Source organism: Mesocricetus auratus, unplaced genomic scaffold, assembly GCF_017639785.1.
Source record: "Mesocricetus auratus isolate SY011 unplaced genomic scaffold, BCM_Maur_2.0 Super-Scaffold_100676, whole genome shotgun sequence".
NCBI lineage: Eukaryota > Metazoa > Chordata > Mammalia > Rodentia > Cricetidae > Mesocricetus > Mesocricetus auratus.
This window is the reverse complement of record NW_024429266.1, coordinates 32,816,133-32,839,410: the sequence shown is the minus strand read 5'-3', so window position 1 is coordinate 32,839,410 and position 23,278 is coordinate 32,816,133. Positions and strand designations below refer to the sequence as shown.

General features: G+C 39.3%; 1 protein-coding gene across 1 annotated transcript in view; it reads right to left on the bottom strand.

The window, feature by feature from the left end:
* Pappa2 (pappalysin 2) overlaps positions 1-23,278 on the bottom strand; it is a 234,881-nt gene that overhangs the window by 52,166 nt on the left and 159,437 nt on the right. Inside the window, exons 16-18 of the mRNA XM_005071329.4 lie at positions 22,674-22,887; positions 2,836-3,004; positions 1,232-1,367 (exon numbers count right to left, since the gene is read on the bottom strand). Of these exons, the coding sequence (XP_005071386.1) occupies positions 1,232-1,367; positions 2,836-3,004; positions 22,674-22,887 (519 nt within the window). The remainder of the gene's footprint in view (positions 1-1,231; positions 1,368-2,835; positions 3,005-22,673; positions 22,888-23,278) is intronic.

The following is a 23,278-nucleotide window of genomic DNA, read 5'->3' as shown; positions in this document are numbered from 1 at the left end:
CCCTCCTATCTCCACATGCCATCTTCTCTGCCTGTTCCAGTACATCCTCTCCTCAAAAATTGATGTATGATGGAGTCATTCAACAATTAAAAGATTGATTTCTGGTTTAGCAGACTGACACATCCCCAAATCAGGACTCTGGCTAGCTAAACTTTATTTTGATCAACTGATGCCTTTTAAGTATATTTAATATCATTCTGCTATCGCAGTAACTTATATTGACAGCACCTGCTACCTGGTAGCTTCAATAACTGGCATGGAGGAAGTGGCACAGAGGTTATTATATTACCTCAGGACCTATCCTCTCAGTTGGCACACTGAAGGTCATTACATGCACAACCAAGAAACTTATTTGAGTAAAGGAGAAAACAGCCAAAATAAGAAGCAGAGATTTTGGTCTCTCAAAGGAAAATCATGTTCTGTGTCTTTACATCAGAGACCCAAGTCCCCCCTCAAAGGTTAGCCAAACAACACTCATTCTTGGGCTTCTCTTTCCTACAAATTATGTAGTTTTAATTTCCCATTCATTTTTCATTGTCTATAATCTGTGTCTTTAGCTAAATAATATCTTAAGCTACATCATTTATAGGAGATGATATGGATGTATAATATTTTATGTAGAAATCAGAATATTTGAGGATGAGAATCTGTTCATGAAACACCACTGAAGAGACATCTGAGGTAGCTGACCTTCCAGGTCTGTTTGTGCTATGATCAGCACAAGATGTCATAGCACAAATAACACTTGGAACCAGGTGAAGAGTCAATTCAGAAATGCCTGGGTTTTCCAATTAACACATGTCATGCACATTTATACCACATGAGTTAGACTCTCCTAAGAAATTTTCAGCCTGGGTGTAAATTCAGAGTTTAGATTCAATCTCATAAGGTTTCACACACATTACAAAAATTTTCTGTAATGTGTAGGGCCAGTCTGAGCAAAGTTGAGTCAACCTTACTCTAAGTCATCTCTAATACACACAACTTAAATTGCAATTATTTGAGTAAGCGCTTGCCCACAGGCTCTGGAACCCAGTCCTCTGTGGAGTAAAGCTAAAGAGGTTCATCTTAAATAATCCTTCCCACCACAACAGAGGTAATATAGGAGCCCAGATTCACATGGGGTGCAGCTGTTCATTCATTTCAGAACTACAAACCCAGTCACAGATACATGCACTCTCAGTTTTTTTTCAAAGCAAAGTAGGTAACGTGAGCAGATTCCCATTCTTACCAATCCCATATCCCTGTCCACACTTGTACTCCACAAAATTCAGCTCTGAAGGGGGTGGTGGGCATTCCCCTTGCAGGTTTTCACACAACTTGAACTCCTGGGTCCATAGCCCCTCTTTAGTGCAGAGGATGGGAGTCTAGAATGCCAAAGATAAGGAACACCACTATTGTTATTTTGTTAATTTCATTGCAGGAAGGGGAAAATTGGTCTGACTAGTAAAGATACAAGTTAACTTCTGGAACTTGGGATAAATTATGACCAAAACAATAAGTAGAGTTAAATATGGCAAAAGAAGAGGGAGGAGGAAGAAGAGAAGAAAAAGAATGAAGGAACGGAGGAAGGAAGGAAGGGAAGATGAACAAACAAACAGAGCAACCCAAGACAATTTTTGCTGTTTCCATGTGAAGGAATCATGAACAATTTCTCATTCATAAAACTTATCAGCACTATATTCTCCTTTAGTAATGAGGATATAATATACTACTGACCAGAGCTGAATATTCTGTGCTATTTTGAGAAAATGCCCACAGGTGGTATTGTTTTACCCCAATTCATGCATAATTATCATACCAGTATTGCTTATGGAAAATGCTGAATATTTTTTCAAGGCAGGCTTTGTATAGTGAAAGTAATAATTTTCCTAAAGGTATGTTTTTGCCTCTCTACTGAAATGCACATATTATCGCTTTTTTAATCCTGCTTGGTTCTGTTTCCTTTCCCCACATGACTGCTGCCTGGTATAACTTGGTTCACTCCCCCTCCACCACCACAATTCAATGTATATTGTACCGGATGGAACACAGAGAAAATTAAAAACTATAAACCCCGAGGGGAGAAATATAGATGTATCAATAGCTCTGTCTTTGTCTGGCAAACGCCATGCTTTCTTAACTAGTCAATTCACACAGGCATATCTGATGCCTTTGGATCTCATTTTTGTGGCCCATTTTTTCACATCTGTTCTGCAGTATTATCTTGAATATTAGACACTAAGTTAAAGTCACTCCAACGGAGCAGTGATGGTCATTGATCTTTGCCTCCAAAGTCTACTTGACTTCCTGTTTCATGTATGTGTCTGTGATACTTGAAAAGTATCTAAAACAAAACAGAGTTTAGTCATACAATCATAAGACTGGGGTTTTTAGTTCAGACTTGTGCCAGAATCCTAGGGAGGATAATTGTCAAATAGCACTTTAATATTCTTTGCTGAACAATTTGTGTTTTTTGGGGGGACTTTGTTCTAATATAAAAGAAATTCACAAGTCCTTAATTTCTACTCAAGTTAGGTCAGTGCACCCATGGGAGTTGACTTCTTTGCCAAATCAGGATCCTAGACAAACTTGAAATGTACTCTGGTACCCTACTCCCTGGTTTCTTCTACTTACCTCGAAGAAAACTGAATTTGGAAGGGAATGTTCCAAACAAGTAACTCTCTTTGGAACTCTAAGGAATAATATCAGTGCCTCTCATTAGAACACAGCTGCATAAGGACCTGACTGCTGGATTTCTTTCAGTTTACTTCTCCCCAACATTCATGCCATAGCCATGATCAAGAAAATGAGAGCACAGTCTCATCCAAATGAAGTTCACAAAATCTTCCTTACCCTTTCCATTTCCTGGTTACAGTTGAGCACACACTGGCTGTCCAGCTTGAAGCCATTGGTGCATTCATACATGCCTTCAAAAACAGGAGAAGGAGGCTCACACACCACTGGGATGCAGCTCCTTTGTTCCCAGGTACCATCATCCAGGCATTGTATCTTCAGGAATTTACTAATAAGACATGAAACCAAACAGCCCATTAGAGAAGCCTGGATCCTCAGAAACATATGATAAAAATTAGCAAAGGGGGTCAGTGACATGGCTCAGTGGATGAAGTGTCAAGCCTGAGTTGAATCCCTGTAACCTACATGCTGGAAGGAGTGAACTGACTTCTAGAGTTGTCCTATGACACGACACATGCCATGTCTTGTCATATGTATGGGACAACACACACAGAGAGAGAGAGAGAGAGAGAGAGAGAGAGAGAGAGAGAGATAAAGAGAGAGAGAGATAAAGAGAGAGAGAGAGCAATTGGTTCTATTTAGACAAAATGTCCCATTGTGGTCTTTAAGTTAAAACTAGTGATGCTTGAGGAAGCTGTGGTATGAGTTCTTGTATATTTGACTTACTACTCCCTACAGAGTTGATAAATATCGTATCAACTAGACTGTTTATAGACAAAGTCTCAAATCTAAGCACAATGGGACATGCCATATACTTCAGAGTACAGCAGAATTGTCATACAATCAGGGGACGAATCAGATAGAACCTGAAGATTACCTATTCTGTGGTGACACAGTTGCCGAAATTGTTAACAGTCATTGCTTCTTTGAGTAGAAAGAAATCAGCGATGTATTGTTCTAAAACAGAGGTTCACCTGGTCTTCAAAGGTCAGTCTCCTCACTGAGATCACTACTCTCTCTGCTTTGTTTGTTTACCAGTTTATTTTTCCTTGGAAGTGGTTCATACCTTTCATCAGATCCATGAGCAGATATGACTCAGCACTGTCCTGGAAGAATGGCCCCTCCATCTCATGCCCAGACATGGCCTCTGACCAGACACTGTGCTTGAGATGGATAGGAATCAAAGCACCAGAGTTCCTGTTTCTGTGGATTCCGTTTTCACACCACTCTGACTCATTGCAATCAGAAGGTGCTTTCCGGTTTGGCAGTTTTCGCATACCCACTTCTGATTCACAAAACTCATGGTTACAGATAAGCTTGTAATTCAAAATATAAATAGTTCTTTGGCCACTGCCTCTCTCCACCATGTAAATGGTAGATGGTGGCTTTAAATTACCATCTGTTTTCTTTCTTTTGTGAGTAAGTGAGTGTGTGGGGGGGTGGGGGTGGGGCTGTGGGTATGTGCACATGCCTATGATTTAAGACAGGGTCTCATGTAATCCAAACTGACCTCTGAGCATTTGAGGGTGACCCTGAACTCTTGGGTCTCCTTACCAACACTACCCAACTGCCTGGAGTTGCAGGCATGTGCTACATGTCCAGAACATTTTGTAGTGTCATGATCTCATTTTAACATTAAGATATACATACCATTCCATATACACTTTTAACCAACAATCATAAAGTGCCTTCTGAGTGCTTGCAATATTCTTCCATTTTTTAATCAAACATGGATATATACAGAAATCAGTTTTCCCCATTGGGTTGAAAACTTACAGAAGGCAGAAGTTATGTCATCATCTTGTTTTCAACTTCTAGGAATCAATATTAGTTTATTTGCAAGTAAATAAAAACTTGATTTCTAAATCACTGAATTGCAATGAACAACATCAGGTACATTGCAAGACATATTACAAACAAATCAATGGACACATTATAACTCTCAGAATAAAATTCTGCTTTTATCCCCACTTCATAGATAAAGGAGTGCACTGTGATGCTTAGTCCCTTTCCCAGAATCTTAGGTGACAGGATGTGTTTGCTTTCAAACAATTTGAATAACATATTATAACATGATCTCCTTAGAAGGCTGTGTGCTGCACAAGGCTCTCACCAGCAGAGGTTAGCTGAGTTCATTGTGGAACTCCACGAAAGAGCATGCTATATATTATTTAATTATTTAGTATGTGGATTCTTTCCCACAAAGATGATACTTAAACATGGCTTCCAAAATTGTTTACTAATAAAGGGTTTGCAGTGCATTTTACTATATAGAGGCTCCTTTGAAACTCCCTTAATTTCAGTATTTTACTCTTCCTTTGCTTTGCAGAGTTTAAACCCTCCAGGGAATTCCCTCAACACACACAGCTGAGACCCTTCCTATACCTCTGGTGAACTGACATTCCCCAAATGGAGAGAGACAGCAACTCCACTGACAGAAGCAAAGCTGTACCACCCTTGCCTGTCAGCATGGCTGCAAAAGAAAATCTGTGCTTGGCCAGGATGATAATATTCTTATTTCATGTGGTATTTTTCTCTGAATTGGTTGAAATGCTCCAACCATGGAAACAGTCTCCCCGTTCCTTGCCCAGAGTGAGGAAGCATTCAAGAATGTAGAGTTGATGTGTTTCCTTGCCAGTTTAATAACCTCAGAGGTGAGAGTAGACAGATTAAATTTGGATTGGGAAGAGTGAGTCTGGGTGCTTGGGGTTGTACCCACACAATGTGACAGGAACCATGATGCAAAGCAGCAGCAAGAGATGGGACTGATGCGTGGTAGCAAGAAAAGAAGCACAGTTGAGAGTAAGGTTCCTGGACTGGGCATACTTGAGGGGAGACTGGGAGCATCCTTGTTTCCTAAGCAACTGAGGTCCTTTAATAACAGTCCTTTACTACATTTCTCCTGGTTTCATGAATTCCTTGTGCTTTCCTTTCCTTTGCAAAGAAGATGGTTTTATGTGACTGCAGTCTTCTCTAAGAACCTGACAAAGAGCAACTTAAAGGAGGAAGAGTCCATCTCTCAGTTCAGGGGAGTGTAGTCCATCATGTCAGGGAAGGCCTGGGCATGGGACCAAAACTGTTGATGGTGCATACATTGCCAAAGCTCAGGAAGCAGAGAAAGGGGAATGCTGACTATTAGCTGGCTCTTTCCTTTTCCTCTCTCTATTCAGTCCCAGCCTCTATCCCGTGGGATGGTGACATTTATATTCGGGGAGTGTCTTTCCCTCAGTCCTTTCCTCAGTTAAATTTCTATGAAAATCCTCATGTATCTATGCAAAGCTGTGCCTCATTAATGCCCCCAAGTGTTTCTTAAACCAACCAAGCAGACCATAGAAGTCAACCATTACAACAGTCATCTCCTGGGTTTCTGTACCTGTACCTTTCCATAAGATGATACTGTTCAGGCCCCAACTTCAGACTGCTTCCAAAGCATTCAACAGGTTCCCCATGACCCAGTAGTGTGGGGTGCTTCAATCTGAAGACAGCATTTACACGTGGATTCATAGTTAATGGCCTGAGTCTTCAGAGTCATGGTATGGCACTTCTGTGCCATGGGACCCTTCTAGCCAGTTTGTTACACTCCAAAGACACCATGATTATATCAGAAAATAAGAATGCCTTAGATTAGTCCTACTTCTGTGAGACTTGGCTTTTTTCTAAATCTTGTCTGAGGGGACTGAAGCTTAAATTATTCCACACACTCTATTCAGTTACTATTGTGGACAAAATTGTGGCTTCTTCTCAATCTCTCCAGTTTGTGGTAAAACTTTCTTTTTTAAAACAAAAAGCCAAGAGCTTTTATTAAATAACAAATTCATGTTGAGATAATTCAATGCTTTATTTTTTAAAAAATAAGCTTTTTTAAAATTTTACTTTTAGACATGCTGTAATAAAATAATACAAGTTAAAGATAAAAGCAACTGAAAGAAAAAGACAATGCATGATGCAAGGAATAGAAAGGAGGGCATATCAAAGATGAGGCTCTGTCTTTAATGTACCGAGAGACTTGCAAGACAGCCCTTCGCGAAAGGGTCTGTGAAGTATTGCACAATAAGCCTAAGAAAAAAACTTTAATTCTTAGTGTTATTTCAATTTGGATGGAGGGCATTAAAGGGATAATCAAATCATAAGATAACACCATCATGATGGGACTAGTGCCCTTAGAGGAAGAGACACAAAAGCTTGTGTGCCTTGTCTACACTCTTCCCTATGAGGACACAGCAGAAAGGAGAGCATTTGCATACAGGGAAACATGTCTTCAGAGAAGACATCTACCAATGCTGTCATCAAGAACTGTGAGGCTTGAATGCCGGCTGTTCAAGCTACTCAGTCTACAGTACTGTCACTGCCACTTCTGAGACCAAGACACATCTGTGGCACTTGTGATGGCTGCCTCTGTGTGTCTCCTTATTTGGGGATGTCAGACTCTCACCGTTACAGGACTATTCCTGAAAAGGGGGGGGGGTTACTCCTAATGGCCCACTTCCTTCAGATAATATGTATAAACCAGGAGCTAAGAAACTCTTTGCAGTCATGGAATGAATGGATTTGCATTTCAAGAAATGATGGCAGTAGGCATTAAACCAAACCATACAGACAGGTCCTTCCCAAGACAGGGTACCAGACTTCCTGGAAAGCACATTCTGCTACCTTTTTCATAAAACATTCTACTGAAATCTATCCACTCTCTGTACTTTCTTCATCCCAGTGGGATAATGGAAGTTAAAGGTGTTGCCTTTTATAGAAAACTAATACTAGTGGCCAAGTAAGTGACTTTCCCAATGCCATATAGTAAGAAAGTCACCAGCTAAAGCCAGAGTAGATTCTGAAGTTTTCACAATATAATACAACACTCCAACCATTAGACAAATGGGTTTCAGATGAAATTTGTAGAGTAACTTACCACGATCAACTAAGAGTTCTCTGAAAACCTAGATTGTCTGGTCTACTGAACCAAACACCCTGGAACTGGCCTAAGACAGTATCTTCCTTCTCTCCTTACTCTCCCTCTTTGCTTCCATTCCAATATTTGTTTCAGTGCTTTGGATCAAACCAAAGCAATGTTCTATTATTGTTCAGCAATTGTTCTATTATTGAACTAGATCTCCAATCCTCAACTCTATATTTTAATAGTCTACCAATATTTTTTATATGCAATGAGGTTGACAAACGCCTACAATTTCTTCTCCATTCCATGTTAGTAGAAGTACACCATAAATACAGGGAAAAGAGGGTAAGATCATCCACCTAAGAAGCCTGTAGCACTCCCATCTGGACTTGACTGAGCACTCAGCTCTTTGGCCAGAGTTGTTAGCTGAATGATCTTGCTCTCTATCCCTTATTTTGTAAATGACATCATGAGGAGTTGGGGTTAGGCTAAGGTTCGTATTTATTTTCTTTTCAACTTCTCCAGACAAATCGCCACAATTTCCAAGTTGAAAGGTGCCTTTTCCCAATTTCCAGAGCTTGTGGTACCCACCTACTGTTGAAACCCCAGATGTGCCTTTTCTCCTCCTTATACCCTGCCAGAAATAAAGAGCTTGTAATCAAAACTTGGCTGCATGTTTGATTGATGTTGCTTGAGGCACACACGAGTCTACCCCATTTTTCTATCACCACTGAAGGCTTTTCAAAAGTCATATTTATGTTCCCTTGGAGAAAAATAAGAGTATGGTTTCTGGGTCCAAGAGAATTATCATGTCTTTGCCAGGCAAGGGCATCTGGTGTTTATGGTGGGGAGTCCCTCAGGAGTAATAACATTAACAGAAAAAGATATTGAAGAGTGAAGAACAGTCTTTGTAGATGGTATGAACTCTTACTCCTTAGCTCCTGGTTTCCACATTTCTGCATGTACTACCCCTCAGCATAATGAATGACATCACCATTTACTTTGTTAGTCTTACTTGAAACACAGGAGACATCATTGGTTGCACTCACTCAATCTTACATTTTCTCCAACACCATCTGGTCTCACACAATCCATCAGCAAACCCTGTGAGTTCCTCCTTGCAGGTATTCCTGGAGCTTGTCCCAGTACCTCAGCACCTCCTAGCCCCAAAGCTTTTACTTTTACAAAGCCAGACTCTTACTTTTCTGTTCCCTTTCATACCCAGTCAGCAAGTACTAATTAGAGGAAATTTTCATAAAGATGAATAAATCACATTGTATCATTTCCTGTGTAGAGCATTTCATTTGTTTCTGGCTACAAATCAAATGTTTAAATTAATTAAAGTCCAAATGCTTCACATTAGCCTGCAAGCTCCTGTATTACAGAAGTCAATTTTCTTTGACACCATTCACCACCCAGTCATGTTTGTAAATGCATATCACCTGCTCTGGGATGAGAATTACAAGTGCAGCACACGATCTTCCCTGTCACAGGGACTCGGGTGCCATTCTTTCCGCTTGTGGTGATGTTCTTTTAACTGGGTCCATCTCCTTCTCCCTATATAGGAATAATTTTTATCATAGAGAGAGATCCCTGTCACCTTAAGAGCCAACATCTTTGTTGCCTTCACAGAGGGCATGCTCTGAAATTATCTTGTTATTTTTTTCTATTTGTTTATTATTATACTTGCCTCTGTTATGGCTATTTACTCCTACGTGGGCCTTATTTACCATGATATCTTCAGTAGCCAGTATTATATATGGTTCATATTATGTGCAAATAGGTTTTTGTTCTGTAGGTGTATGCATATTTACTTTATAGTTGAGACACCATTAGAAATTCTACTCATTTACCTGATGTCATCACACTAACCTATGTATTGTGGTGACTTGACACTAATGTCCACATTGCAGTATAGAAGTACCTGCAGTCTTGCAAAAGAGCAGATAAAGGAACTAATTCTGTGCTTTTTACTTGCAATTGACCTATGCTAAGTGGGAAAAGTAGGTGGGGAAGGCGATCACATTGTTTCTATTACAGATAAGTAACCCAAAGCATTAATTGGTTAAGTTTTCTGCATGTCAGGTGCTCAACTTCCAAACTGAATTCCATAGACTAAACTCTCACTTCTGATACTCTGGGTACTTAATACCCACAGCGTGGTTCCTAGAACAGCACTATTACAATTAGAATATGGGATCTTGTTAGTAGTGATCCAAGGATATATCTTAGATTGGCTCAATAAGAATCTAAAGTTCTCCGAGCTATTCCCATGCATTTTAAAGTTGAAGAAGGGAAGATTAAGGCCACTTTAAGAGAAACAGTCTTCCTCCCCACCCTACCCCAAAAAATATCATAGCCAATTCCAAACTCCAAACCAGTTTTCATTTTAACAAACTGCAGGCCTGGCTTCTCAGGCCAATATCCTGCAAGTGGAACAGCAGACTTTAGTTGTGAGCAGTCTACAGCTGATCATAGTTACTCTGCACTGTATAATATCAGACCTCCAGATGTCCTGTCCCATACAAGAAAGAAAATCGGCAGTATCCTCCACTCAGATGCATTGGCTTTAGCAAGAGTTTCTTCTCTGAGTAAGAAATAAATGAAAGTATCTCTTATAAAATACCCCCAGGTAAAATGGAGCCTCTGTCAGCATGAAGAGTCTGCTAATGCCTATATGTGTGTGAACTCTTTATTCTGTGTCAACGTCTGACTCTGTACTTATATCTTTGGATGCTCTGCTGATAATAGCATAGGTACCAAGGCTGGAAGGTGCAGGAATGCCCTCTGCCTTGGCTTGAACTCTTCAGGCTTGTAGTTACTTCTCCATCCTTTCTCACAAATCACTCACAGCATTTCTAATTTTAAGTTCAATGGTACTTAATGTCTTTTGTTATGTTTCTGGCCCACTTTATTATATCTTATGGAATTTCTCATATAGAACATCCTTGGATTACTTCCTCAAACCTGAGATGTCTCGTGCAACTTAAATCCAAATGCACACAATTATCACAGTTATTTAGACTCCTAATATCTGTTTCCTATAGGTGCATGTTTGAAGAACTAGAAACACACCAAGAGCAAGGATTAATGGAACCTAAAGCATGAAAACATTTAGACCTTTGCTCTTTACCATTTTTGCATCATCTACCTGTATTCCACTTTCACATTCTTTGGACAATTATTTATTGAGCATCTGATATGTATGTGTTTGTTACATTGGGTTCCACAGCTTGGAAGACAAACATGAGTATGGTAATAATGTCAGAATACTAAATTACAGGATCCCTGTCTGAATCACTGTTTTATTGCTGTGAAGAGACACCATGACCAAGACAACTCTTATAAAAGGAATTTAAAGGGGGGGGCTTGCTTATAATTTCAGAGGTTTGGTCCATTATCATGGACCATAGAGATCATGGTGGCATGCAAGCAGGCATTGAAGCAATATCTGAGACCTTCACATTTTGGTCCATAGGCAGAGAGAGAGAGAGAGAGGGGGGGGGGGGAGGGAGGGAGGGAGGGACTAGACATTGTCTGAGCTTTTGAAACCTCAAAGCCCACCTCTAGTGACACACTTTCTCCAAACAAGGCTACATGTTCTAATCCTCCAAATACTATAATAGAGTTCCATTCCCTAGTGACTAAGTATTCAAATATATGAGACTATGGGTACCATTCTTATTCAAACAGCCCTAAGATGGAGTTACCAGAAGACATGTTGCATATAAGGAAAGGAATGCTTTGAGGTAGGTTTGTTTGGTTGAGAAAGAGAAGGATAGGTAGACTAAAGGAACGTGCATGTAAGATCCAAGAGGTATTGAAGGAGAGAATCTACCATAACTGTTTTTCCAAACCAGCATATATAAACAGATAAGTGTAGTCTTCACCCATCATCAAGGAAGCTTCCTTCACAACAAAAGGAGACCACTAAGAAAACCACCACCACTGAAAATACAGAAATGTATAGTATACTATCCCACTCCTAACCCTTACAAGAATGCAAACGAGAGAATGAAAAGGTTGTAAGAGCCAAAGGATCAGGTAATTGGCTGTGAAATTGTGTCTCCTAGTAATAGCAGAAGCCACACCTATAAAGTCTCACCAGCATGACTGCTCAAATGTGAGCTGAACAACAAGAGTTTGACTGATGGAACCTAACCTAACCCTGAACAGAGAGAATCCCATGAGGTAGCAACCCTACACAAAGAGTTACAGGCAATGGAGGAAGGCTGGGAATGATAAAGCTTGCCTTCCCTAGGTAAGAGCAAAGAGCACATGAATTATTGTCCCAGTGCCAAACGGTCATCCCTGAAATCATATACAGGTAGCATTGTAGGGACTGATAAGACGCTATTCAGGAGTATGCCTCTGTGTGTGTGTGTGTGTATGTGTGCATGCGTGCAATAACAATTTGTGATAAAAGAAGCCATAAATTTGAAAAAGAGTAGTGAGTATAGGAGTATTTGGAGGGAGAAAAGGGATGGAAGAAATGCAATTAAATTATTTCAAAGTAAAACATTCCAGAGGTATAAAAATGGATAGTCAGTGATCTTGGACAGTTATAAGAGAAGTATGTCCCCTCTCTCCCCATACATACATACATACATACATACATACATGCATGCATACATGCACACACATAGCTAATTATCTTTCTCTTTCCCTCCTGTAGTATTGAAGAGTCAACTGTAGGAGGAAGAAGGAAAACAGAACTCCGCCATTAGCCATGTGACTTATTAGAGGCGCATACAGATGAGGTAATAAAAGGGCGTTTTACCATATCGCTAACCACACCTACTTTAGGCATGACTAAAGATGAATATGGATGTAGGCGGTGAACTACGTCACTAGCCAGGCCCACTTTTGGTCATGGCTAGGGGCGTTGTGGAGGAAGGTATAAAAGACAGAACAACGGAAGTCTAGCTCTCTTTTTCCGGCTCTCTGGCTTCCAGTTCGGCGGCGGAAAACTACTCGGCTCATCTGGGTTACTTCTTTGGTCTGTTGTGACTAATTTCTACAATAAATACTTATTTTTACTTTCAGTAAGTGTGCCGTTTATCGTTGCAGCATCATTTAGAAGCCATAAAATTGAAAAAAGAGTAGTGAGGAGTATATAGGAGTATTTGGAGGGAGGAAAGGGATGGAAGAAATGCAATTTAATTGTTTCAAAGTAAAACATTCCAGAGGTATAAAAATGGATAGTCAATGATCTTGGCCAGTTATAAGAGAAGTATGTCCCCTCTCTCTCCATACATACATACATACATGCATGCATGCATACATGCACACACGTAGCTAGTTATCTTTCTCTTCTGTAGTATTGAGGAGTCAACTAATGGGGAAAGCCTGGTGTGAGTCCAACAAGACAATCTTTTTTTTCAAAAAAGATTTAAAAAATACTGTATATACTCATTTTAGAGGACAGTTATCTCATTTGTTACAAATTACTCTCCCATCTTCAAAAGTTTCAGCACAAAATATACTTCAGACTCTTCCCGGTATCTTTACAGCTCTGCTTCTGCCAGTCTATCTGCCCAACCTCAGACAGGGGTGACAGTAAGTACTCATAGTAAGTAAGTACTTTCAATATATGCCCACATGCCTGGAGCTTCACCTAATGAACCACTTTCTGTCACTCTTGCTCCTCCAAAAAGCAAAGAGCTTTCTACAATCTATTGTCTAGAAGCCACAGCCACAATAAGATCTGAGCTACTAATGTGTACCTCAAGCATCTAGGAAGCCATGGGTACCTGTGGATTAGAAACTGCCAGAAAAGCCTAGGCATGCCATTCTCTTGGATGAGAGGAGTAAGATAGTTAACTCCCTCTATGTCAGAGGCCTCCATGCAAAAAGCAAGAGTTGGAATGCATTGAAACAGGAGACAACTTCCTGAACAGAATAGCGATAGCACAAGGACTAAGATTGACAATTAATAAATGGGACCTCATGACACTGAAAAGCTTCTGTAAGGTAAAGGACACTGTCAATAGTACAAAACAGGAGCCCACAGAAAGGTTTTTACTAACTCCACATCTGACAAAGAGCCAATATCAAAAATATGTAAAGAGTTCAAGAATATAGACATCAACAAACCAAAGAATCTAATTTTAAAAGTGGGATATAGATCTAAACAGAGAATTCTCAACAAAGGACCCTCCAAATAATGAACAACACTAAAGAAATGTTCAGCATCCCTAGCAATCAGGTAAATGCAAATAAAAATGTACAGCCACTTGGGAAATCAATATGGAGTTCCTCAGAAAATTGGGACTTGATCTACCTAAAGACCCAGCTGTACCACTCCTGGGCATATACCCAAAGGATGCTACATCCGGTCAAAAGGCACTTGCTCAACTATATTCATAGCAGCTTTATTCGTAATAACCAGAAACTGGAAACAACCTAGATGTGCCTTAACCAAAGAATGAATAAATAAAATGTGGTATATTCACACAATTACTCAGCTGTTAAAAATATAAAAGACATCATGAAATTTGAAGGCAAATTGATGGAAGGAGAAAAAAATCATCCTAAGTGAGGTAACCCAGTCCCAGAAAGACAAACATGGCATAAGTGGACATTAGCAGTTAAGTAAATGATAATCACACTATAATCCAGACACAGAAATGCTAAGTAACAAAGAGAGCTCAAGAGGGGACTCATGATCTTCCTGGGAAGGGGAAATAGAATATATTTTTCGGTGGACTGTTGACAGGTGGGGACAGAAACAGGAGAGATAGGGGTGGAGGGAAAGAGTACTTGGAGAGTCAGTTGTAATTTTGAGGGGCATTTTGGGAGTAATGTGGAAACCTAGTGCAACGGAAACTCCCTGGAATCTATGAGGGTGACCCTAGCAAAGACTCATAGTAATGTGGTCTATGGAGCTTGAACCCACCATTTTCTGCAACCAGGCAATATTTCTAGTGGAGGGATTGGGGCATCAACCCAGTCACAAAACCTTCAACCTACAATTTATCCTGTCTGCTAGATGTGCTGGGGTAATGGTATAACAAAACTTGGGGGAGTGGCCAACAAATGACTGGTCCAACTTGAGGCCCATGCCACAAGAAGGAGCCCAAGCCTAACACTGCATGAATGACCAGGAACCAAAGACTGGATGACCCAGAGACCTAGGATAAACCAAACATGATTGGAAAAAAAACAGGCAGTGAAATGATTCTTAGCAATATTCTGCTTTACTCATAGACTAGAACCTAGCCCAGTTATCATCAGAGAGACTTTATCCAGCAACTTATAAGACCGATGCAGAGATCCACAAACAAACATTAGGTGGAACCAAGGAAGAAGGAGAGGATTGATATGGGAAGCAGGGGTCAAGGACACCATAAGAACATGGTCCACAGAATCTACTAAGCAGGACTCATAGGGTCTCACAGATCCTGGAGGGACAATCAGAGATTGTAACAGCTGCCTGGGTCCCACTGCTGCCTCTGCCCCCAAATAACACATGAGACACTATATTAATTATGAAGCTGTTGCCTGCTTGCTCTGGTTTCTGAATGGCTAGCTCTGACTTAATTATTAACCCATAATTACTAATATATATTTCAGAAGGTCTTACCTTACTGAGAATGCCAGACTTGCTTCCTCTCCTCCTGGGATCACATGGCAATTCTCTACTTTTGACTACATTTCCCAGAATCCTTCTCGACTCCTAGTCCCACCTATCCTGCTTCCCTATTAACCCACAGTGCTTTATTTATCAGCCAATCAGACAAAGATATACACAGAAGGATTTCTCCCATCATGCAAACTTGTATGGGCCTGGGCTGGTCCTCTTCTTATACATTGTATTTGTATAGCTGGGCTTTCTTGTGGGACTCTTAAGAGTGGGAGTGGGGATGTCTCTGACTCTTTTGACTGCTGTTGGGATGTTTTCCCTCCAACTGGCTTGCCTCGTCAAGCCTTGATATGACGCTTTTTGCTTAGTCTTATTGTAACTTGTTATGCCATAGTCAGTTGATATCCCTGGGAGGGATGCTCTTTTCTGAAGGGAAACGGAGAGGGAGTAGATCTGGGGAAGATGGGGAGAGACTGGGAGGAGTGGAGGGAGGTGAAAATGGTTGGGATGTAATATATGAAAAGAATTTTTTAAGGCAGGAGTTGGCTAGTTTAGTCGCAGTGATCTCCAGGACATATTTAGTGACTGCACTGCATAATTGTCATTTTGTGTGACAGAATGGCTCAAAACAGAGGCTGTAGAAGAAGTTGACCAACCATAAAACTGCAGTTTTAGTTCTTAATAAGCCTCTGACTTAAAATAAGTTACTTTGTCTCTCTTGTTCTCAGTTTTCCTATTTGAAAAAGTGGAGATGATCACACATTTCTCATATTATTGTAAGAAGCCATATAACAAAATGAATAGTATCTGCTCACTAAGCGGCCAAAATGACTAGCAAGTACTAATGACCTAAGTGTGTGTATATGTGTGGGATGTTAACATTCCACTCACTATTCTAACCATATTTAATTCTTCATATTACTGTCCCACCCAGAATCTCCCAGGGGACCATTCATGAATCAGTCTGGCCTGCCCTGACCCCATTGTTAAAGAACAAGGAAGGTCACTACCAAGATGTTCACCCACCCAGCTAAAGTAAGAGTTAGTAAGGCCAAAAACACAGGCAGGACAAGCCAAAGGCAGAAAAGAAACAACACTGGGGTATGAAGTTGCATGTTGCTAAAATCTTACTGCTTTATCTGTTAAAAGTAAGCATTGTTTGCATTTACTTTTTTAATTAATAGAGAAATTGGCAGTTGATAAAGAGCAGCAAACTTTACAGTAAGATGCTCCATTTCTTGGGACTGAAAGTCACAGGGACATTTATGAGTCTAGCAAGTGTTGTTCTAAGTAAAGGTCTGAGCACCAACTGCCAGCCCTGTAAAGCCTGAGGCAGGAGTTGGCCTGTGCCCAGGTGTGTATTTGAGTGGCCAACGCTTTCAGCAGACGTTCAGTTACTTTGAAGCCAAAAGAAGCTGTAATAAATTAGTTTAAGGCTCACATGATACTACAATGGCAAGAGAATTGAGGATTCCAAGGATAAACTTTGAATGTATTTACTATAAACACTAATTATAAAGCCAGACAGAGTCTTAATGGAAAGAAAACAAATTTCTATGTCTTACAGATGCCTCAGTATACAGAGAGATTACAGCGTTGGTCTTACTTGGAAAAGTTACAGACAGCACACACACACACACACACACACACACACACACACACACACACACGTACGCACACACACACAGTTATATTCTATTTATTCTATTTATGGGTATATGCAATGTTATGACATAGTGTTTATACATCAGATAGATTACTGCTTTTAAATGTTGTAAATCCAATATATTTAAGGAATTTTAATATTGTTTCATTTTACATTGGCAGTTTATTAGCCAAGGCTTCCTATCACATGCCATGGTAGAATAAAATTAGAGGAAACTCTAGCTTTTTTTCAGAAGATGTAGAGTCAAATAAAAATGAAGGTAAGGCTTCCATGATATGCCTTGATCCTCCTTTTTCAAAGCCAAACTGACATTACATGCCTATGCTGATTTTGAAGTCTGACCAGCTCTCTATTGCTGTTTTGTTTTCACTTACTTTCTCCCACACATAACTTTATGGATTCATGGTCCACTTTCATGTCAGTGTGGTGAAGTAGGATGATATGAAGCCTACAGAGAAGGTTCTGGTTAAGGAAGGGAAGTGTATATTTTTAGCTCATCTACCTTTGTTTTGGTGTGTGTTTTTTTCTATAGATAGGAAAATGAACCTTCCCTCCACGACAATTCCAATCTTTTTGGTCTCTAGGCTGTTTTGGAGAAATACAGAAACTACAGAAAAAAGAATGGCCACTGATTTAACAAAAACTGTATCTGAGGATATTCCCTGTTAAAAATAGTATTACCATTTAACCCAGCAGCAGGATATTTTACTCATCCAGAATTACTGTGTTAGAGGAAACAAAGATATTGATGGTAGTAGTGATTACAATGACTATGATAGGTGGTAGAAATAATGATGACAGTGAAGATAATGGTCATGATGATGGTGGTTGTGATGGTGACAACAGTGGCAGCAGTAATGGTGGTGGTGGCAGTTATAATTGTGGCTGTAATGATGGTGGTAATGGTTGATTCAGTGTTGACAGTGAAGCTGGTGGTGATAATGATGATGAGGATAAACAGCAGAAAGCATTGCTGAGTCAAGAAAACATAACCGAAATTGTGTTCAGTTTTTATGTTTAATTATTTCATCTTTATAAGACTTCCAGTGGTCCTATTATCTGCATCTTGTGCATTAGAATAGTGATAGTCTATTCCAAAAATAGTAGAGTGGTAACGTGTTCAAGCCAAAAAACTAATGAACAAGCAAAGTTGACATTCAAGATTAAGTCTCACCAAGCCCACACAGTAACCATGATACAAAACTTGACTACAGAAACATCTTCTAGCAGTTTTGATTCAATTGTCTTCTTAAAAACTTTTAGGGTTCTCACCAGTCTATAAATCTAAAGAGAAAAAAGAAAACTCTAGTATTCAATTTTAAAATGAGACCTACATCCAGTCTTATGGGTTGTGAATAACGGATGACTGACCAAACCCAGCTAACATTTGTCTATTCATTCAACCTAAGATATTTTGGAATTACTGTAAGATTATCTAAAATACTTTCTACTAAATTGATGTAGTATAGTATTTGTGTTTATAATAAACTTTGAATTTTTATACTTAACCAATTATACATTACTTTTCTCAATGGTAGTATACCAAGCTCTTTGACCTTCATATTTGTTTCATTGACAAGGACAATAGAATGCAAACTTTTAGCACTAGAAATCATTTAAAAGTTTATTTTACAAATGTGGAAAAAGAAACCAGAAAAATGATCAAAAGTGTTATTAGGTCAAAGCATAGCCTTTGGTGTTAAGATGACTTTAATTTCAATATGGTCATTTATTGGATGAATGAGCACATAACTTTCAGTCTATTTCCTTTTTGTAATGGGAGATAATAATATACAACATACATACATAAAAGATAATAGATAATACTATATACAATGTATATATACATATATATCAAGTTACATACTGCTTTAACACAAGACATTGTATTAGTATTTCATTAAAAATAAAATATATTATTGCCATGAGAAATATATGTAATAAAGTAGCCAAAATTCTTCATGCTCATAGCACATAGCAAGAAATCATTATCACCTCCATGATTCTCATTCAAACAATAAAAGAGTACCCTGGACTCAGCTATTTTGTGTTTTGCTATACCAAGCAGTCCTTCTTTGTATATAGAGAAGGCTTCAAATACATACTTAGTTTCTGCCCCACCCAGGTTCTTCCAACAAGTCAGACTGGACAAAGCTCCACTGAAGGTGTGCACTACCACCCAACAAAAATAATCACAATATGAGGCCTATAGTCTTGATACTCAGTTGTGTTCATAGAACATTTGTGGGTGTCTGTGTGTTTGGAAAAGTTGGTGTCATGAGAAATACATAGGATGGCTATTTACAACTCCTTTGAAAAGATCTGACTTCTATATTATGGATGATATGTTGATGAATGATTTATAGGAGAGACTGTCAAGCAAATTTAAAAGACCAGAATAATCTAAATATAACTAAGGCCCCTAATAAGGTTAAACTAACCTTCATACATAAGGATAATATGTAATAAGTAAAAAAATGGAGAATATAGCATGGTGTTTGAATAAAATATCACCCAAACACATTCATTTCTTGGATGTCAGATTAATGAAATAGCAGACTACTGATTAATGGTGGTATGTAGGTGGAAGAAATGGCTAAACAAAGATGAAAAGAGGTTAAAGTTGTATGGATTATCCACTGCAGATGAATAATAAGTGCCAAAACTTTGTAATTGTTGTTGGTTTATGGAGTTACAATTCTGTTTGTATTTTCTCTATTATCTTCAAAATAAATATATACAAAATCATATCCAAAAATTTTCCACATAAAAGGACAATTTCATATATGTGTGTGTGTGTGTGTGTGTGTTGTTTTTCTACTTATTTATTGCCAAAATTCCAGTGTGCACATTGTCCTAACAAGGGAAAAGTTTCTCTCAGATCAGGGAATGATGAACATCAAATGAACTCAAGGGAATTTTCAAAATGCTAGTGCCTGGATCATATCCCCAGAAATTCAGGTATATAGCTGTGCCTTGACTTAAGTGGAGGCAAATCTTAATAAACCCATTGTTCATGTTACATATCAAAAGTCAAAGAACACACTGTTTGTTGTTAATAACATGCTGTTGGTTGACTGACTAGATAGCACAGGATACCACAGAGTCCTACGTGCTATGTAGGCTCCAGAATCTACCAGCATCACAGGGCAAAGAGATGCACAGATTTCAAATTATTTATTATAGACTCTGCTTTGTCAGTTAGGAACTTGAGATGTAGATTGGATATTTCAGTGGCTTCATCCCCAGGTATTTGCTTGTAATACCTTATAGCCATTAAGGGAAGAGTCTGTAATAGCAGGTATGGGTCTGGGTTGGAATCATCAACATGTGACCACAATCAAGTCTATGAACTAAAAACTTCAACCCTGACAAGTTCATGGATTAAGAAAGAAAATAGGGGACTGGTGAGATGGCTAAGTGGTTAGGAACACTTACTGTTCTTGCAGAGGTCCCTGGCTCCCTGAACCTGCACTGGGTGATTTACAGTCTACTGTAACTCCAATTCTCTGGTATCTGAGTCTGTTCTGACACCTGTATCAGTGGCAACCATATGCAAGTGGTACACATAAACTCATGTGGCCTCTTACACATACACACAACTCAAAATAACAAACTATTCTTGTTTCAAAAGAGATAAAGAAAGAAAATAGAACTCAGAGAAAAAATGGTCATTGGAGAGTCTGGTGGAGGGGAAAAACCTGGGGAAGGAAACGAGAAGAGACAGAAAGAAGTAAAATTGGAACAGAAACTCAACAGAGGGGTTTCAGGAATCAGCAGGTGGCTATCATGTCCTAACATGAAGCCTGCTTGATCTTCAGAAGGGTTTAACATTTTTTGTTTCTTAATTTGTTTTTATATTGACTTTTTGTCTTATTTTCCTTTGCTTCCTGTAGAACTAATGTAATGTAGCTCAGGCTGCTCTTGAACTTTCCATGTAGCTAAGGATGGTTTTGAACTCTTGGTTGTCACCTCCCAAGTACTGGAGATTTCATGAGTGTGCTACTCTCCACTGATTTTGGTTCTGATTTTGAGGTGTCACTACCAGGGTATGGTGCCTGTGTCACACAGCAGGCAGAATGGGATGAAACTATAGCAAGGAGTTCTGAAGGCAGAGTCAACACTTAGGGTTCACTTCTCTTGCAATAACAAATCTCAGAAAACCAAGATGGGAATACATTCAGATTAAATTTTTATAGTTGTTTCTTTCTTAAAAACAAAACATCCTAGCACTTGGGAGATTGAGGCAGGAGAATTGTTCAAAGCATCTGAGCTACATTACATTAGTTCTACAGCAAGAGTAAGGCCCTGTTTCAAAAACACAAAGTAAAATAAATAGATAAATAAGAAATATGAAGCAACACCTAGCATAGGGTATGTATTGAACTTCATAACTTACAGAAACAATTTCAATAAGTTGTCCAACTTTTATAACCCAAACAATCCCATAGAAAAAAATGACTCCCCTTCCTATTGTGAATACAAAACTGAAGACACATGGATATACTTGATTGCTCATTACCATGCAAATAGGTTGCAAACCTGAGCCCTCAAGCAGCTGTGCCCACACGCACACATACACACTGCTTCATGCAACTACGTAAAAGCATCCAGTGTTTGGAATTGCTTTCTGTGCCAGCTCTTCTCAGTCCCTTCTTTTCTGAAGTGTATGTCCTAAGAAGAATTTTAGGGCTCCATCTGTCCAGCTTTGGGTGTTTTACCCAAGTAAAAACAAGGCAAACACAGTTCACTGGATAAACACAAGTGGCAAGTGACAGTGATTTATGCTCAACTTGCAAACTTCTGATTACCAATTCTTCGCCTGCTGTATAAACAGGTGTAAACTAAGATTTAATCAGTTTACACAGCATGGTAAATAATTTAATCTCTCCTTAGCATGGTGCTTGCAAACTTAAATGTTCAAGACCAAACTGATGGTGACATTCTGATGCTTGTGTCCAGTTTCTCAGCCAGAAAAGCTGTGCCCACAAAGGGCTCTCAAGTGCCCCTTCCCAGGGATAGGAATGTGAGAGGGGGGTAGAAAACTCAGAATCCCCAGTGGAAACCTCATTTTCCCCACAGAGCACTTAGCTACGAGCTCAGAGAAATGGCTGTTACCTCTCTACCCTTAACTCCCCCATCCTAAAATGTTGTGTTCTTTCTTTTCCTCCCTATATGTCAGTCATCTGTCCACCCTTTACTCATCCCTGAGCACTTTGCCCTGCCTCTATCCTGCTACCCTTCAATACAGTTCATAGAAAAAAAAGCAGAATGATGAAAATACCAATGGAGGTAGCCAAAGGTGTTGCATTCTGTTTAAAAGATGGCTTATTGAGTCTTCTTTAATACATACTCATTCAAGAAGCCACTTCATCAGTTCTGTCAGGTGGTTGTTTATTATCAACCCATTTGCCAGTTAGGAAAACTGAGGCAGAGCAAGAAACCTTCCACCTACTACACATGTAATCAATACTCTGGGGCTCAGCCAGGCACATAGGTTTAACGTATACTAATGAATTGTTCTGGCATTGAACTTGACTCAGACAGCCTAAAAAATATCCAGGAGGTTAATCATTTTAATTCTCAAGACAATGACAATTAAATCAGTTTTTCCCCAAAAGCATCTACATGAGACTATGGAACTCTCTCGTGGGAGATAATACCTTTACAGGAAATACCTGGACTCCTGTCTGTCATGACTGAAGAGTATGTCTGTGCATGTATAGAGAAGTTATACAGAAAAACAATCATAACAAACAATGAGTATCCCAGAAAGAAATGATCTGAAATTTTCTTTGAGGGAACAGGAGCATGGTACAAGGCAAGGAAACCATGAGACCAAGTACATGAAAACTTACTTCCTGCTTTGACTCCCTGTACCTTCCATCACATAGTAGCCTGGTTTGCATTCATATCTGCAGATGGTGCCCACATCATGGTTGCCTTCTAGGCAATTTGGCAGGAGCAAATTTGCATTTGGAATAACCGGAGGAGCATCACATTCCAACTTGCAGTAGACTTCCGGGAGAGACCACAGTCCATCTTCAAGACAGGTCAGCCACGGGCTCAGTCCTGACTCCAGGAAAGAGAATCACATGATGCTCAGAACAGATAGCACATGGACAAGGAACAAAAATCTCGGCAACAAACAAATATATTGGCTCTCTTCAAGTCCCATTATTCTTTGTTAAGCAGTGTCTCTAAAAATCTCCCATCTACGACTGTTGGTGAGATCTCATATACTATAGCATCACATAAAGATTCCCTAGTCTCAATGGAAGAAGAGCTACCAATCAAATCATTGCCTCTCTTCCTACCTACGGTAGTAAATATACAGCAATAGTAGCAATATGGGTTGTATTAAAATAACAACATTTGGCACTTGTTGGTGATTATATACCAGGCACTATTATAAGTGGTCTGCTCTTATAAACACATGTAAATTGCAAACAGAAAATAACTC